This window comes from Callithrix jacchus, chromosome 14 (assembly GCF_049354715.1).
Source record: "Callithrix jacchus isolate 240 chromosome 14, calJac240_pri, whole genome shotgun sequence".
Classification (NCBI taxonomy): Eukaryota; Metazoa; Chordata; class Mammalia; order Primates; family Cebidae; genus Callithrix; species Callithrix jacchus.
Window position 1 is genome coordinate 67211643 of NC_133515.1, and position 19022 is coordinate 67230664.

General features: G+C 49.3%; 1 protein-coding gene across 1 annotated transcript in view; it reads left to right on the forward strand.

Moving 5' to 3' along the window:
- KCNK12 (potassium two pore domain channel subfamily K member 12) overlaps nucleotides 1-14269 on the forward strand; it is a 57375-nt gene extending 43106 nt beyond the window's left edge. Inside the window, exon 2 of the mRNA XM_035272618.3 lies at nucleotides 8937-14269. Coding sequence (XP_035128509.1) covers nucleotides 8937-9838 — 902 coding nt within the window. The 3' untranslated portion in view covers nucleotides 9839-14269. The remainder of the gene's footprint in view (nucleotides 1-8936) is intronic.
- The last annotated feature ends 4753 nt before the right edge of the window (nucleotides 14270-19022 follow it).

A 19022-nucleotide genomic window follows, 5' to 3' on the forward strand; every position in this document is an offset into this window, starting at 1 on the left:
GCTGTTATTACACCCTCTGCATTTTCAGTCCTAAGTGCTTTAATGACTTCTCCAGCCATTCCTTTAGCACCCACTCTCCCAAAAGGTTCAGGGCTTTTCCAGGGTGGTCAGTTGTCCTCCCCAGGGATGTGACATGGAGAAGGCTGACACGTGCAGCCCTGAGGTACTGGGGCTGGAGCACATGTCCCAGGAGAGTCTCTGGGCCAGTGCCCTCTCAAGTGACCAGTCCTCCCCCATGGAGTCTGGTTAGAAGCCCCTCCTGCTCCCAGATAGTCAGTGTCACAGTTCCAGCCAGAGAGCAGGCTGTTGGCAGCCCTGCCCTCCATCCCACAGCCCTCCCCACATCTCCCACTCCTCCCTGTTTGGACATAGGGACATGGGAGGCCTGGCTGTGGTCTTGGCTGGGCAGGGCTTACCCTTGCGTGAGCCTTGGGTTCCTTATTAAAATGAGGCTTTTAATCCCAACACTGCTCAGTCAGGAAGGATCAAATGAGATGGGGATATTGGGAGAGGCTTCTCAGAGGAGTGTACCAAACTGACAAATGAGGTCATAAGTAGGGTTGCCAGGCTTAGGAAATAAAAAGACAGCATGCTCAGTGAAATATGAATTTTAGAGAATCAACTATATTTTAGTACAAGTATGTCCCATGCAGTATTTGGGATGTACTTAGAAAATGGTTTCTTGTTTACTCAAAAGTCATATTTAACTGGGTGTCCTATTACCAGGCAACTCTAACGAGCCATGGGCCATGCCCAGTATTTCTGAGTCTTTCTCCATCTTTGCCCACTGAGTCCATGCCTCAGCCTTCCCATGGCTTCTCTGCAGCCATGAAAGTGCTTTGCACTGATTGACTTAGGTCTACTCATCCTTGAGCCAATCATGGTAGGGAACTGGATGATCCTGATTGGCCTAGACTAATAGAGCCCATTCCTGGGGCTGGGTCAGTTCTCCAAGTAGCCTGGCTGCTACTCAACATAGTACAGCTTGGGAGAATGATTGGTAAGGAGAGAGCTGCAATGCCCACCACAAAAACATTAGGTCAATGGAAATTTAAATCAAAATATTTGCAGTTGGACAGATTTCAACCAATAGGGTCATCTGGAATAGCTTATTAACATTGTTTCTTAAAGGAATGGCATTCTTAAAGGAATACTCCATTTACATCAGATGTATCTGGGGACATTTGATAAAATGCAGATTCCTGGGCCCCTTTTCTGACACACTAAATAAACCTCTGAGTGGGACCTGCCATGGAATCTGCATTTTAATCATGTGTCCCAGTTGCTTAGAACAGCCCTGGTTTATACATGCTGTCCTGGGGTAATTATTAGTAGAGCCACTTTCACTCTCAGAAGTATCCCAGATTGGACTATACAGTACATTTTATTTCCATCTCTCTCAGTTGACAGTGCAGAGCCCAGCAGGAAAAGCTTCCAGCGGGTAATGAGTCAAGACTTCCCATCTGTCCAGTACAGTGGAAAGGGCATGGGCTTCAGGGTCAGCTCAGCCACGTACAAACTAACTTCAATGAATGCTTCCCCTCCCTCGGCCCACTTCCTTCCCTGCATTGTTGGGGGTAATAGTGCCTCCCTCACAGAGTGGCTGGGGGGCCTGGATGGGAGGAGTATGTCAAGGGCCCAGCCGATGCCACCCAGGGCTGCATGATACAGATCAGTGCTGGCCTCTCCATCTCGCTTCCATGCTCTCTGAGCTGAACTCTGAAGGCCCTGTCACCAGGGCCCCATTTGCGAAGGCGGCACCAGACAGACTGTGGGAACGAGCTTCACAGCTTTTGTCAAAGTGGCATAATAAAGCCCCCAAGTGTCTGCTCTTTGCAAATGGGGATGGCAGATCAATTGTAGCATAAACAAAATAGGCTTGGTGCGAACCCAGGGACAGATTACGCCTCTGCAGGGTGTGATTGAGCGGGAGGAGGAGATTCTCAGGGTGGCTGGGTTTGCCTTTTCTCTGGCTGAAGCTTTGAGGCCCCTCTCTAGAGCAGCTTGGCTCCCCACAAATTGCAAGAGCTTGGGAGACTGCTCCTCTATGCTGGGAGGCAACTGGCTAGGCAGTGGCATGAGCATGGGCCCCAGTGCCCTCAGCAGGAAGCCTGTGCCAGGATCTCAGCATCCCCCAGAGCTCTGAACCTACTGACCTTGATGCGGAAGGAGGGTGGACCGTTTGTCTCCTAGGCTGAGCTGATTGTGCTCTGTAGGAAAGTGAAGGGCAGTAAAGCCAGCACAGAGAGACCTCAGGAATAGGACAGTAAGAAGGACATTTTCACTGGCTGCCCTCTGCATTGTTGGAAACCCCTCTGGCTTGCCTGTCCCTTAATTCTGGGAAGATGATCCTACACAGCCAGTATTGTATTTAGCATCATTTGGGGCCTGCAGCCCCCCACCCCACCCCCCGGCTAAGTTGTTATGTTGAATGCAAGCTGAGCCAGGGCCACGAGAAGATCCCAAGACAAGTTCTGACCCAGACTCTATGTGATCTGTCCCAGGGGTGAGAGACTGCTGGCAGCAGAGGGGCAGGATCTATACAAAACCACTAAGAAACCCGGTGAGGGGCCTCCAGGAAGGCAGCCCTGAGACTCTGTGAGGACAGGAACTGCATCTGTCTGGTTTTCCACCACATTCCTGAGCCTGGAATGATGCTGCCAGCCTGATGCTGTCCTCAGGGAATGTTTGCTGAAGGAATGAACAGGTGGATGTTGGTCTTACCAGTTTCATGTCTGGTGTTAGTTGCCTTGCTGAGCCCCTGGGATAAAGCCACATCCTGAGCATGAGGCCAGTCTCAGTTTAGGTTTGGTCATCCAGGAAAAAGGCAGATCCTCAACTGGAAACCCAAACTCCAATAGATGGCCTTGGGAAGGAGCCAGGAGTCCAAACACGGAAGAGTTTGGAGGAGTCAGAAGAAGCCCCCAGAGAGTAGAGGAGATGGCTCTGGTCCCTCGAAAGTAAATCAGGCAGGGCAGGCCTGTGGGGACCCCAAAGGCCAATGAGTACTCCACCTGTGGTCAACCAGGCAGGCTGTCACCCAGAAGCAGCAGTCCCCTCTGCATCTCATTCCTCGTGCTGTCCCCAAGCCCTGGGTCAAGTGTTACGTAAATACCCCAGCTTGTCCGAGTTTTGCCATGAGAAGGCAATGAGTCCACCTTGGTAGACTCTTTAGGGGACAGGCATAGCCCCTCTCCCCTGTTAAGAGGGCTGCAATGATCAGTGGAAAGGGGCCATAGAGGACAGAGGACTCTTAAGGGCGAGTCACAACTCTTCAGCAGCAGCCACTCTCCCATGAAGATGCTCCCCTGGCTGCAGCCCTGGAGAACTGCAATTTGGTTTCTTAAGAACAGTGGAGCTTCCTTGATGCCCTCAGAATACAGTCTGGTGTGGTGGAAAGAGCATGAACTTTAGATGCTAGCACACCTGGGTTTCAGTCTTGGTTCCACCATTTCCAAACTGTGGGGCCTTCGCAACTGCTTCACGCTTTAACCTGCAGTTTCCTCATCTGTTGAATGGAGCTGGCCTCTCCCTCAGGTTCTGATGATGACCTGTGATAATACAGGGAGGGCCGGCACTGTTAGGTGTTGGCTTTCACCACAGTGGAGAGAAAATCCAGGTGGAACCAATTTATTAAATGGGCCAACACTGGAAATGGCTTTGTCTCATTTATCATCTTTAAGAACTTTTTAGGCCAGGTGCGGTGGCTCATGCCTGTAATCCCAGAACTTTGGGAGATCACCTGAGATTGGGAGTTCGAGACCAGCCTGACCAACATGGAGAAACCTCATCTCTACTAAAAATACAAAATTAGCCAGGCATGGTGGCACATGCTTGTAATCCCAGCTACTCAGGAGGCTGAGGCAGGAGAATCGCTTGCAGGAGGTGGAGGTTGCAGTGAGCCAAGATCGCACCATTGCACTCCAGCCTGGGCAACAAGAATGAAACTCCATCTCACAAAAAAAAATAAATAACTCCCTTTTAGATTCCTTAACATCTTAGGTAGATGGCAGAGTTTTCCAAATAGTTTGGGTTTTTTGTGTTTTTTGTTTTTTTGAGACAGAGTTTCACTCTGTCGTCCAGGCTGGATGCTAGGGATGTGATCTCAGCTCATTGCAACCTCTGCCTCCTAGGTTCAAGCAATTCTTGTGCCTCAGCCTCCCAAGTAGGTGGGATTACAAGTGCACACCACCGCACCTGGCTAATTTTTGCATTTTTAGTAGAGACTGGGTTTTGCCATGTTGCTCAGACTGGTCTCGAACTCCTGGCCTCAAGTCATTCACTCACCTTGGCCTCCCAAAGTGCTGGGATTACAGGCATGAGCCAGAGTGCTCAGCCAATTTCTTTCTTTTTTCTTCTTGAAACAAAGTTTCACTCTTGTTGCCCAGGCTGGAGTGCAATAGCACAATCTCTGCTCACTGCAACCTCTGCCTCCTGGGTTCAAGCAATTCTCCTGCCTCAGCCTCCTGAGTAGCTGGGATTACAGGCATGTGCCACCACACTCGGCTAATCTTTTGCATTTTTTAGAAGAGACTGGGTTTTTCCATGTTGGTCAGTTTGGTCTCAAACTCCCGACCTAAGGTGATCTGCCTGCCTCCGCCTCCCAAAGTGTTGGAATTACAGGGATAAGCCACCATGTCCGGCTTTTTTTTTTTTTTTTAAGTACCAGTTTTAAGATTGAGACTCATTCTCAGATGTTTAATCAAATTTTCAAATTAACTTCTAATCAGAGCTTAGTCTCCCCCTCCAGCTCGGGGCTGACACATGGCTCAGGGGACCCGCAGTGGATGGGGCATGGGGGTGATCTTACATCACTGGAGCCACTATCATTCCTTCTTAACTTTTGCTAGTAGGGCTGCAAGGCTCCCTGTTAGAACAGGCATATGTGCTTTCATGGCAACTATTTATGGGTCCCTGGGAGCCCTGTACAGGGACCACTCCCTGCCCCATTCTCTGAGTGGGCACTGCCCTCTCCATCCTTCCTCCCGTGACTCCCTCTCATGCTGTCCCAAGCCCCCTGACCCTCAGCCTCTTCTTGCTGGGGCTGCCTTGCACCAGCAGGCAGCCCTCGTGGGCAGTCTCTTCAGATCTCTTCCTTTCAATATCCACTTGTCACCCACTGGTGACCCATGTCACCCTCATGCATCCTGATGCAGCAAGCCCTTGAAGTGAAGATGGCTCCCGTGAGTGCCCTCTTTCTCCCCTTCCCTCTTCCTCACCTGCCTGTGGGGCCTGCCCCAGTCAGCTTCGCACCCAGAGAACTCTCCAGCACAGCTCTGGACTCCAGGGGAACTGTCAGGTTCTCCCAGAACTCTCACCATGCTCCACTCTGGGCAGGTCTGTGAGCGGCTGTGCCCAGCCAGCTGGGAAGTGAGCTGCTGGGCTCTCCTCTTGCTGCAGCCCCATAAGTCCTCTTGACCTTCCCTGCTCCAACCATCCCCTGGCCTAGGGGCGAGTGAAAGAAGCCACACCACTCCCCACCCCCACAACTCCCCAGAACAACTTCCCGACTGATGGAAGAGCCCATCAATCCCCAGCCTTTCCGTACAGCCTGGAAGTGGGGTGTGGGGGTTGCTAGCCCCAGACCTGTTTTGCTGTTTTAGTAAGTCCAGCATGGATGTGTCTGGAACTTCTGTTAGAATGGGGAGAACTGTACACATATTGTTCTCAGCTTTGAGACTGTAGCTGAAAAATCCAATTCAACATTTTCTTAATTAGACAAAGTATTGTTTTATGAGGCCCAGGATTTTCAATTACCTTAGGAATTTAACAGAGTTTTCCCTCTATAGGAGATTTTGTTTTCCCTCAGTGAGTAGATGCAGTATTGTGTATACTGCTCTACGCACCAGGTTTGAACCCAGGACAACAGGTGGTGGTCTGTCCCCAGTAAGATGCAGGTTACAGCCCCTAAGCCCCTACTCCCTCACCTGTCAGAATTAGGGTATCTGAGAGTTCTAACAGTCTAGAAATTAAAAATTTTTTCTCATGAGTACAAAAAACTCATAAAACATGCAATTTAACAAATTATTATACAGCTAACACACATGTAACTAACGCCCAGGCCACAAAAACATTTCTAGTATCCCAGAGGTCCCCTATGTCCCCTCTCAGCTACTACCCCCTGCCATCCTCCAGAGGAAATCCCAGGTCTGACTTATCAAAATTACTTCCTTACTTTCCCTTATAATTTTACCAACCACGCAGACATCTGTAAAAATTACTGTAGTTTGGTCTGATTTCCAATTTTATACTAATGGAATAATGCAGAATGTATTCTTTTGTGTCCAGTTTATTTTGCTCAACATTCTTTTTGTGAGATTTATCTATGTTGTTGCAAGTAGCGATGGTTCATGCTTTTTCATTGCTGTATAGTATTCTTTTTATGAATAGGCAATCATATAGTTGTGTTGTTAGACATTTAGGTTATTGGTCTAAAATGTTTTATAAACACACACATACTCCTACTCCACCTATAGCCATGTAACTTCAGAATTGATTTCTTTATAAACTCAAGAACTTGAGTGTGGCTTTACATTGTAGCACAATCGCTCCATCAAGTCTTGGTTACACAGCTACTTTGGTTTTTTTCACTTTCTGTGAATTTAGGAACATAATCCATCTTTTTCCTCAACATTGGTGACATCATAAGATTTTCCCCTAACCCGAGTCATTAAGCATAAGATGAACACCATGCTCAGGCAACTGGGCATTTCCTTCAGACAGTCTAGAAAATGATTGTTAGCACATAGGCTTAAGGAACGTACTCTGAAAGTATTACAAGAAATATTTTCTATAGTCTGTTTAGGGAAATCATAAGCCACATGGGACAAGTCTTCTCCACTTTCCCAAGGCTAGTCCCACCCCACTGGCAGGGCACGCCCTTCTGCCATAGGGCACAAATTAAACAGGGATGCCCTGACCACTGCCAGAGGTGTTGAATGGTACCATGGTGCTACTCAGCACCATCAAATGGATCATTTGATCCATTTTTTCAGCTCAGACTCCAAGCAGGGATAAATGAATCTTCCCACCAACAGATGAAACCCCATCCCATTATCAGTCAGGCAACCATGAGTCCCACAGAGAGACCACAGCTAGCAGTCGGCAGAGATCCCAGGCTGGAGAGACAGAGCTGCCACTCTGCACTGCCCTGGATGGCATGGGCGAGCACACTGGCAGGCTGCCACACCTGCAGAAATCAATTGATAAAGACACCCTTAAAGCCTGTACGTTGAACATGGTAAGTTTAAGAATGATAAGAGCCTGAAACAATATGCAGTTATGTAGACCTCCCAGAACAAAGAAATTTGAGAATACCACCAGCATGGGACCCAGCTGGGCCAGAGCCTTTCCTTGGCCATAAGTGTGAGCAAGGATGACTGATGGTGATCCTTGGTTGAGAAGGAGCTGGCACCCAGTGGCAGAGCCATGCTCACTCTCTGAAGGGTGTGGGTGAACTACTCTCCAACAATCCTTTTGTCAGCTTCACAAAGGTCTTTTCAGAGACCATTAACTCTAGCCACCTGGTTACACTCTACCTGGTCCCAGAGTGAGAAATCCCAATTAAGGCAAAGCCCTACAGAATTCTTCCCTAACAAGGCTGTCTGCCCAGGTGTGCTACAGGTTACATTTAAAAACCAACCATTTGGAGAAAGATTTATAGTCGACAGTTGTTCAGTATAGATTCATTCACAATTCCAAATAACTTATTTGAGGAAAGAAGAGGAGCTACAGTTGACTTTTGAGCATTGACACTTGATTTTGGGGTCCATTAGCAGTCAGAGTTGGTAAACTGATTTTTTTTATAACAGGGAGGTGTTGAAAATCTTTGACATACTTGGGGAAAAAAGGGCACATATGACAACTCTTTAAAAACTGCCCTTTAAACAGAAAATCCTGTTATTCTAGTATGAAAGACCTTAGAATCATCTGGGCATTGGTTTGAAATGCACGTTCTCGAGTCACCCCATATTCACATTGTAAGAACTAGGAAGTGACGGACTGCCCACTTGGCCTCATGCCCAATTCCAGAAGGCATGAAATGTTGGTAGACTAAGAAAATATGGTCCTTTCTCTGCCTCTAGAAAAAATAAAGAATTCGCTGGACCTCGTGGCAAACACCTGTAGTCCTATCACTTGGGAGGCTGAGGCAGGAGAATCACTTGAGCCCAGGGGTTCAAGGCTGCAGTGAGCTATGATTGCACCACAGCACTCCAGCATGGGTGACAAATAACCTGCCCCCCCACACACAAAAGAAAATATGATCCTTTGACCAAAGACCTTTTCAAAGTGCCTGTGCAGTGAAAATTAGTCACAGCACTAAGATTACTTGGCTTTTTTCCCCAGTCTCAAGTAGGCAGTGGAGTTTCCAAGTAACAAGACTTTTATAAAAAATGTACAAGCACATAAGAAGCTAGATGTCTTTGAAGAGATCTATGTTGGTTTTTATTGCTAATGTAAATATTTGTAATTCACCCAGCAAAATTCACCTAGACTAGTATATTAATGTATTTATGAACTAAAATAAAGATGACAGTTTTCAAAAAACAATTTGTGGGAGCGGGAGAGCAGGTGGCACTTGTTTGCTTTGTGGGTATCTCAGTGGTTTGCACCTGTGCAGCAGTGGTTTCTATTTTGTATGTCATATGGATCCTTCCTAGTGACTACCTGCCCCACCCACTTGGATTTATAGGTCCCCAAGATGAAGGGCCCTGTCTCCCCCATCAGTATAGGGGCTGCCAAGATCATGAACCCTATCACGTGCCACCAAGAGAGAGAAATTACTAAGTGCCGTTTTCCCTCCACCTGAGTGGTGCCACTCAAAATAGGAGCCACGCGAGCACCTGCATGCTCCGCCCTCCCCACCCCCGCCCCGAACGCCTCGTGAGGACCACCTGCGCGGCCAGGACCGCGCTGACCCTGCCCTGTCTCCACAGGTTTCGGCATGACCACCCCCGCGACGGTGGGCGGGAAGGCCTTCCTCATTGCCTACGGACTGTTCGGCTGCGCCGGGACCATCCTGTTCTTCAACCTCTTCCTGGAGCGCATCATCTCGCTGCTGGCCTTCATCATGCGAGCCTGCAGGGAGCGCCAGCTGCGCCGAAGCGGCTTGTTGCCCGCCACCTTCCGCCGCGGCTCCGCGCTCTCGGAGGCCGACAGCCTGGCGGGCTGGAAGCCCTCGGTGTACCACGTGCTCCTCATCCTGGGCCTGTTCGCCGTGCTGCTGTCGTGCTGCGCCTCGGCCATGTACACCAGCGTGGAAGGCTGGGACTACGTGGACTCGCTCTACTTCTGCTTCGTCACCTTCAGCACCATCGGCTTCGGGGACCTGGTGAGCAGCCAGCACGCCGCCTACCGGAACCAGGGGCTCTACCGCCTGGGCAACTTCCTCTTCATCCTGCTCGGCGTGTGCTGCATCTACTCGCTCTTCAACGTCATCTCCATCCTCATCAAGCAGGTGCTCAACTGGATGCTGCGCAAGCTGAGCTGCCGCTGCTGCGCGCGCTGCTGCCCGGCGCCCGGCGCGCCCCTGTCCCGGCGCAACGCCATCACCCCGGGCTCCCGGCTGCGCCGCCGCCTGGCCGCGCTCGGCGCCGACCCCGCGGCCCGCGACAGCGACGCCGAAGGCCGCCGCCTCTCGGGCGAGCTCATCTCCATGCGCGACCTCACGGCCTCCAACAAGGTGTCGCTGGCGCTGCTGCAGAAGCAGCTGTCGGAGACTGCCAACGGCTACCCGCGCAGCGTGTGCGTCAACACGCGCCAGAACGGCTTCTCGGGCGGCGTGGGCGCGCTGGGCATCATGAACAACCGGCTGGCAGAGACCAGCGCCTCCAGGTAGACCGCCCGTCCGCCCGCCCCGGGGACCCTCTCCAGGCCGCGGGGCCGCCGGGCATGGTTTGCTTCCCTTCTCTCAGTCACTCCTGGCGCTTTCTTAATCTTTATCCAATAAAATGAAACAAAAAAAAATTTTTAAAGAAATACTATTTGGCCAGGCCTGATGTTATCAAGGGCAGGTTTTGGGGACGCCTGTGTTCCTTATGAGTCCCCTCTTGGAGAATCGTGGCCCCCAGCATATTCTCCTTCAGGGTGAGAAAAGGTGGCTCCCCAGACTCCCACCCAGGGCATACCGCAGCAAGGAGAGTTTTGCAGACTGGCACTAAACCCTATCCCCATGCACAGAAGCAGCCGGCAACCCCAAAGCATATGGTGCAACTTTTCGTGGCTCTGAATTACCTCCTCAGCATTTAGAATCCTGGCCCAGCCTAGCAGCTTCCTTCTGGTCGTCAGAAGTGATATAGTCACAGTTTTGACAGGTGGGGGTAGGGAAAGCCATATGTTGCCTCCCGATGTATATATATAGAACAGCCACTACACACAGAGAATGGTGTAGTATTATGCAATGAGATGAAACATAGCACCAACTTGCGGACTGTGGCGTTTCCCCCAGATTTGGAAATTGCAGTGGTGGGGGGCTTAGCTGGCCTTTCTCAGCCCAGAGTTAGTCCATTTAGGACAGAGCACAGGGCAGCTACTTCTAATGGCGGGCAGTCCAGGGCACCAGTGGGGAGGGGAGTGCTGAGGCTGCAGGAGCCCTGCTGGGCTTTAGCTGGCTGATCTCCAGTCTCGAATCAGCACATCTTGAATCCCCAACCGTCCTTTCTGTCACAAGCTCATCCACAGCAGTGCTTTTCATTATTAACCAGGAATATCTGAGTCTTCTCAGACTCAATTTTTCTTTGTTGGTGTGGATTGTTTTTTCTTAATTACTGTGGATCAGTTCAACTTTTCCTCCTTTAAGAGATCTTGGGGTTGCAGGGCACAGCCCTCCAGCGTCTCCTCCTCCTCTGAAGGAGCTCTGCCAGCTGCGTCCTTGGGAACCAGGGCCTGCAGCACCAGGAACCCAAAAGAAGCCATCTTGTAAATTTCAGGGTATTTGACTCCAGAGGCCATCATGTGTTTGGGGTCAGGAAGGACAGAATTCCTTTCTAAATATTGTTTATCAAGTGGATTTGTCTTCTCCATGCACAGCCTATTGGAGGTAGAGGAAGGCAGAAGGGAGGGAGCTGGTGAAACTGGTGGATGAAAGTATGTTAGGATTAAAGTTTTGCTCTCAGGCTGAGAGATTCTCCCAGACTTGCCTTCTGCAGCATAGGGGTCCCTGACCTGGAGGAAGGCCAGATACCCAGGATTCATTGAAAGGATGAGGGTCTGGAGCTGTAAACAAACACTCTCTCTGCCTATTTTTCTCATCTATGATGAGGCCAAGGACAGTTTCCAGAGTTTATACAGGCACAGCGTGACCCACCAGTATGCACAGCTTCTGATAGGAAGTCTTAGAAAAGCACCGCCTCACCACCTCCAGCCCGAGCCATGCTGTGAAATCTCTCTCCCAGGCAACTGTGCCTGGAAAACACACACAAAACCATGCATGCACGCACTCATGCACACAGCATTAGAGTCAAACTTGAATGTCAGACTCTTCTTTCCCCTTTTCTGAGGGAAAGCTTACCTCGCATCTCAGTGACTCTCCAGCTAATTTCTGATTTGAGTTAGGATTGGTTTTTAAACACAGGCCCTAATCTGGGGTGAAGCCAGTGAAGCAACGCTGGTGAGGAGGGAGGACGGTCTTGCTAAATCCTGAAGGGTGGGCTCCTGCGAAAGCCGTGCTTTCAGGATTCACTGTGACTGTCAGGCTGGCCCAGTGAGCGTCCCCCCATCCACGCCATGGTTTCAGTCTCAATGACGGGACTGCACACTCACAAGGGCATGTGTTCTCTAGGGCAGGGCCCTCTGACAAGACCTGGAAATAAAATCCACATTTATCCCTTTAAAAAAGGGAACGATTAAAAGGCATCCGATTAGAGGTGTTACCTAGGCAACAGGAAATAAATAACTTGGGGATCAGAGCTATCCAGAGAGGAAAAAAGAGATCCCCATGATCAAGGCATCTAGATAGTGAGGACTTGATCTGCGGGCAAAATAACAACCTACCCACAGGAAGTGAGCCCCGGCAACAGTATGGCAGCCTAAAACCTAGCCAGCAAGACTTTGTGAGCTAGACAGGCCTAAAGAGACGTCCAGGCACTCCACCAACCAGCGTGCAGGACTACACAGAATCCTGATCTCCAAGGGAGGAACCAGGACGCACCTCCAGAGAAGAAAAACTCAAAACGTTTCTTGGCAGTCTTCTCTGTTGGCGGTGCTTCCTAGAGTCTATCCTACGTTGCTTATGCTGCAGCCTCAGCTGTTTTTACTTCTTTTCTTATGCTCTGGTTTTGGAAAGAGGCAATTGGAGGCAGCTTGAGCAATCTTCTAAAAGAATTGTGAGTATGCTTTCAATGGACAGGAAAATGAGACCCTTTCCCTTCCCACCCCACAACTTCCCAGAGAAACACCAGTCCTCTAAGGTACAATGGCAGCTCAGGATCCATGTGGCATATGTGTATTTTTGCCTGTGTTCCCCTGTCCCCATCCCCCAACTCAGTCTCAGTCACACCGCCATGATACATCACACCATCATCCTTCACCTCAGGCCGCAGAGCTCAGTGCCCCCAGATGCCAGGGGCTGCTTCCCTGAAAAGCTGGGGCTCCCTAGGTCAAGGAACTTAGTGGAAGATGAGACCCATGCCTAAAGGGCATGTGGTTTGATATCCTGCTGGAGAGCAGTAAGAAGCAGGGTTGGGGTTCTCCCATCATTTCAGGAACAGTGACATTGATAGGGATGCCTTTCCTTGGTGCAGTTTCTTCTGAACCTCAGGCCAAGAAAGAGTTCCATTCCCTCAGATGTTGTGGCCTCTCTCACTATCTTGGGGGTCTCGAGTTGCCCCACCACTGGTAGCTCACTGTAGCCTACAACTTCCTCAGGCTCCAGGAATTGCTCCTAATTTAGGCCTGGACTTACTCATCTCATGCTGGTACTGTGGGGCCCCCTTAAAGGTGGAATGAGCTCTAAGAAGCCCTCACCATCTAGCTATGGCCAGTAGAAGTCAGAGTCTTGGCAAGCAGCCTCCTCAGAGATGACTAGAAAGGTAAAGATGCCACCCTGGGTGTCCTAGCTTGCTAAAGCGAGGTAGTCAGGCCTTTGTGTCCTCTGAACAAAGCAGCACCTCCAGGCCTGGAGAAGACATCAGAAATCAGAAGGCTTAGGCAATCTCAGGCTCTCATTTTATGGAAAATGCCAGACAGCCCTGGGCATTTGCACAGCATCATGCATACACACACACACACACACACACACACATACACACATACATACACACACACACACACACACACATACACACACCAGCCTTACAAAGAGCTACTAGCCCTTTTCCCAAAGGAAAAGTCTCAGTCCGGGCCACTTTAAGAAGAAAGATCTTCCATTTTTAACTCCCTAGAGATGTACCAGGGCCTGGAAAATCCTCTTTGCTCTGGTGGAGTTTTACGTACAATTTGCATGTATTCGTGTTTCACACAGAAGCCAGCATCCAAACCCAAGCCAAACCCTGGAAAATAGCTGCTAAATGACCCAGGCTCCTCCATCCTTCAGACAGGCCTCCCAGCAGACCCCCTCTTCCTGTGGGCTCTGGGGTGAACCAAAGGAGAAGCTTCTGGGGAACTGAGGCAGATGGCAACCCAGCCAGGCAGAGACCATAGGAGTGATGGGCCCCATGGTTCAATCTTACTGTAACTTTTTACATTCTTAAAAAACAAAAAGCACAATTCCACATGCACACTGTCTGGAAAGCACAGCCAGACAGCCAGCCTAGGGCACTTCTGAATCCAGAAGAGGCTCTGGGGCTTTGTTTATCTGTTGCAGGGTTGTTGTATTGTTGTATAATGTGCTGGTGGTGACTCTGAAGGCTCCTCACTTTGTAGGGTGGAGAGGGAGGGAGGGAGGGCCTGCTGAGGCCGTTCCTGACCCCCAGGGTGGGCTCATCAGTATGGACTTGGGGCCTGGACTCTTGCCCCTGGAGCAACTCTGGCACCTTCAGGCACCCCAGAGCGCAATTGCTATACCCTCCACGCTAGTCTCATGCATTGAGGATTTCTGCATTTGGACCTGGCCCGAGACCCTCTTCCCCTTCCCCTTCTTCCTTCCCTAAGGAAGCTCCCCCTTGCTTTACAAATCATTTTCTATGCTACCTGTTCTCTCAGGAGGGGGTTAGAGCATGCGGGACAAGCTGCAGGTTTCTCAAACAATACATCTATTTTTCTGAGCAGCACTCCAAGAGAGGACTTGAAGGGTGTTTAAATTAACGATGAATAAAATGCAGCCTGCCACCCCTCTGAGCTGTTTGCTTTCTGTCTGTCAGAACCGCCTGCCTCCCCATCTTCCAGTTCATACTTCCTCTCAGGAGGGGCCCGGGGACTTCGGCTTCCAGGATGGGGCCCAGTGGCAGCTTCACTGGGAAGTTACTCTACAAAACAATGACATTTATCAGAGCCCAGGGCACCAAGGGAACTCCTGGGCAGCTTGGCCAGGCTGGGCCAAGGCTGGGGGACAAGGCTGTGCACAAGGCTCTCCAAATGGAGCTTTAAAGGATCCCAAGGCCCAGGCCCCACTCCCAGGACTCTGATTTCATTGGTCTAAAGAATAACTCAGGCCACCCTGGAATTTTTTTGAGGGGATCCTAATGGATAGTAATGGACTTGAATGCACCCTATAAACACAGAGCACTCACGTTATGGTGGTGTAGAAAGAGTGTCTACTTAGAAACTAGGAGTCTGAATTCTACATTTGGATCTGGCAGTCATTTAGCTCACACCGATCCTGTTTCCCCATCTCTAAAGTGGAATAATGATACCATCCCCCACCTCCCAGAGGTCTTTTGAGAAATAAGTGAGTGTCTGGGAACTCTGAGAAGTATAAAGTGCTCCACAGTTGCAAGATGTCACAATTATAAGAGGCATTTCATGAGGGTATGGGACCAGGTTGCCCTATTGCTTCTGCAGGGGGTCCTTCCTGCAGTGTCAGCTGGGGAGGAAGGTCTTCCAGCAGATTGCTTTTGCAGGTTGCCTTTGCAAACCCCTTCTTTTCAGAAGCAGTTTACTTGCCCTAATAATAGTGCAAACTCCACGGAGGCCTTCTCTCCCCTCTATATCCCCCTCTTCTTTTCCTTTAATTTTCCTTAGATTTGGGAAGTAATTGACTGTCAGGCTCACACTGGCCCCACCCACCTCAATCTACAAGATCACTCCCCACTCTCCTGGGCTCCCTACCCTGTCGAGCGTGACCACTCAGAAGCAGAAGCTCCCCCGTCTTCTATCTACAGCAGGGCCACCATGACATCAAATGATAAAACAAGAAGTTTTGTACAACTATACTGTACAGATCATGCACTGTTTTCCATTCTGGTATTGTTTTGTTTTGTCTTGTTTTAACCCATTTATGCCAGAGGTTGCAAATTTTTTTTTTCAAGGTTTGATTGAAAAATCACAGTTTGGCACTGAGCTTAAGCAGTAGGATATAAATAACTCCCACAAGCTTAGTGTTCCAATAATTGAATGCTAGGCATCAATGAGTTAATGCTGGTCAAAGCTATTAAACTGATTTCATGATCTGCCTATGAATCAATCTGAGAAACACTGCCTCACAGTGTTTCTGGAAAGAGGCCTTCCTGTTACCTTCCAGCCAAGACCCATTAGCTAGGCTGCCATGATGGAGAGGCCTGGGTCCTGGTCACCCATCAGCTCTCCTCTGTTGGGGTCTTCGGCTGTATCCCAGCTCTGTGATGGGCACAGGTGGCTGTTTTACCTGCACGAAGTAGTCTAGATGATCCTTGGGTTCCTTTCAAGTTCTAAGGCTGGTGATTCCTGTAACATTTTTATGACACTCCAGTGATCCCTGGAAGGACTACCATTCCTCTCCCTTCTGTGTCCAGTTATCTTTCTATGAGTATATCTAACAACAAGATTTTTAAAAGGAAATTTTAGCTGGGCATGGTGGCTCATGCCTATAATCCCTGAGACTGAGACAAGTAGATCACTTGAGCCTAGGCGTTCGAGACCAGCCTAGGCAACATGTTGAAACCCTGTCTTTACTAAAAATACAAAAAATGAGCCAGTCATGGTTGTGCACGCCTGTAGTCCTGGAGGGTCAGGAGGCTGAGGTGGGAGGATCGCCTAAGTCTAGAAAGTTTATGCTTCAGTGAGCCATGATTATGTCACTGCACTCCAGCCTTAGTAACTGAGTAAAACCCTGTCTCAAAAAGAAAAAGAAAAAAGAACTTTAGATTTACCAAGACAGGCCCCTGGACAAGAGACTTGCATATTTATCTTATTTAATCTCCCGGCCAATTGTGGAAATTTAGCACTTTCCTCCCATTTTGTCCTGGGTCAGAGACGTCAAGTAACTTGTCTAGTTTGGGGTCAGGCATCCCTTGTGTTAGGGACTGGAGAGACAAGGGTGAGAAAGACAGGCGGCTCCTGGAGGCCAACAGGAGCAGGGCGCTGCAATACAGCCTGCTGAGGGCTCCCTGTCCACCAGGCATTCTGGGCTGCCATGGGCACACCAAAGAGAGGCACCCACCCAGCCTGGGTAGGCAGAGAAGGCTCTCAGAAGCAGCTGTCCATTCTGAGCCTGAGAGTCATGAGCCTGCTGATGAGGAGCAGGAAGAATGGCCCAGGCAGAGGAGCAGTGTGTGAGGAGAGCAGAGCAGGGGCTCGCTGGGCAAACTGTGTGTAGTTCTGCAGGACTGGAGCGTGCAGACAGAGCAGGAGAGGTAATGGGGGGCCAGACAGTGAAGGGCCTTGTAAACCAAAGACTTTTCGCCTAATCCTGAGGACATTGGCAAGCCAATGGAGGGGTTTTAAGGATTCGTGTGCTGCCGAAAATGACTCAGAATGCAGGAGTGGAGGAGGAAAGCAGATGGCAGGGTGGACCGAGGTAGTGATAGTGAGAACAGAGAGACGTGGAGAGATTTGAGGGACACCCAAAAGAGTCAGTCCACAGAATCAATGATTTGCCTGGATGGGGATGATAAGACTGAGAGAGAGGAATTGGGATGGAGCCAGGTCTCAGGCTAAGCAGCCAGGTAGACAGTGTTGCCACCACTGAGCCTGGGAACCCAGGAGGAGGAACAGAAGAGATGATGAGGTCAGTGAAGGAGAAGTTGGACTTGAGGGGCTCATGAGATAACCATGGGGGAGGGGTTTCCACCGAGCAATTGGCCATGTGAGTCTAGAGCTCATAACAATGATCCAGGCTAGACCAACGTTTTGGAAGTTCTCAGCATCAAAATGGTGTGAATCACTCAGGCTGAGAGTACAGAATGAGATAAAAAGAGGATCACAACCAGTATTTAAGGGATAGGAGGAAGAAGAAAAAAGACTAAGGAAAGAGGGTCAGAGATGTAGGAGAAAACCAAGAGCATAGGATGCCACAGAGCCAAGGGAAACAAGGGTTTCGAGAAGGAATGAGTAATTAAGTAAAACAAGGACTGAAGAAAATACCCACAAGATGTAGCGAAGGGAGAGATCAGTGACCTTGGCAGAAGCAGCTTCAGAGGAGTGTGAGATTCTTTGGAACTGGGACTGCTATGCCTAATTTTCAAAGGTCACACATTAGGGATACTAGTTAGGATGCAGATTCAATCTGCTCTAACAAGTTCAAAATAATATTGGCTTCCATGGGTAAAAGTTCATGTCTCTCTCTTAAGAGTAAGTGCAAGCTTAATCTATGTAGTATCAGGCACCCAGCTACTTCTATTTGTACACATCACTTGAGTTCCCCTGCCATTGACCAGAACTTTATCACATGACCTAACAGAGCTGCAAGAGAATCCAGAAAAGGTAGCTTTCATTCAAAGTGGCATGTACCAAGCGGGACTGGTACTCCCAAGAAGAGTGTTGTTCATCTCATGTTGCCACTGAGGGGACATTATGCAGCTGCAGTGGGACCTCTGAGGGGTGACAATGAGGGTAGTACCATAACTGCCTGCTGTTACTATATTGATTTAGACTTCAGCTGCAAACAGGAAGTGAGTCCCCCCTCCCCCACCACCAACAAGCTCCCCCAGTGGCAAACCTGTTTGGAAGGAATCCAACAAGGAATTCTGGGAAATGTAGTTTGCAGACTTCTAGACTCAGCAATGCAGAGCAGAGTTCAGAAGCAGTGGGTGTACAAGGGTACATCATTCCATTAGCACACTTTAGCCATTGTGAGGTTCGCAGAAGGTGCTTTCTCACTATAAGTCCTGGAATCTGGGCAGAAAAAGTTATATTCCTGACCCCTTTCTGGTCCATTTTTGAGAACTTCCTACTCCATTTTGAGGGAGATGGTCACAGAAGGGGATATTTGTAAAATTATGAATGAAAAACTTAACCAGAAGGCAACAGGTACCAGGTCATGAGAGCTCACTGCTGTCTGGGCTCTTTCTCTCTGGCTGACTGCAAGCAGATCTCTTGCCCCCACAAAGTTTCCTTTTCCATGCCACCAAAATGAGGTACTGATCTTTTGGCTCTGTCACTCTGAGGAAGAAGAGTAGGGGAGAAAATTTAAGATATCTATCGAGAACAATAGCAAACATCTGCTGAGTACCTGACCCAGCTTAGACAGTTTGTTTCAGTTCTTTTTTCTCCATGAACTAGGAAGAGTAGGACCAGCCACCTGGATGCAGGATGGAAGGAACTGTCCTCCGCTAAGGACTGGCCAGCTTCCTGCTGAAGGTGTAGCTTCAACACACATATCTCACCCCGTGAGAACCTTCATGAGCTCCAGATCCTTGTTTTCATTTGTTTCTGCTTCCCCAAGCACAAGTAAAGTACCATTCTCCAGAATTGCACAGTCCGATAGGCAGCCGCTAGCCACACACAGCTATTTAAATGTAAGTGAATTTAAGTTACATTAAATTTTCAGCTCATCAATTGCACTAACCCCATTTCAAGTGTTCAATAGCCACATGTAATTTGTGCCTACTATATTGAATAGCATAGATTCAGAACATTCTGTCATTGCAGAAACGTCTACAACATAGGGCTGCTCTAACGAGAGCTCTGGGATCAGAAAGCCTGAACTCCAGGGCATCCTTAAGGGGCAG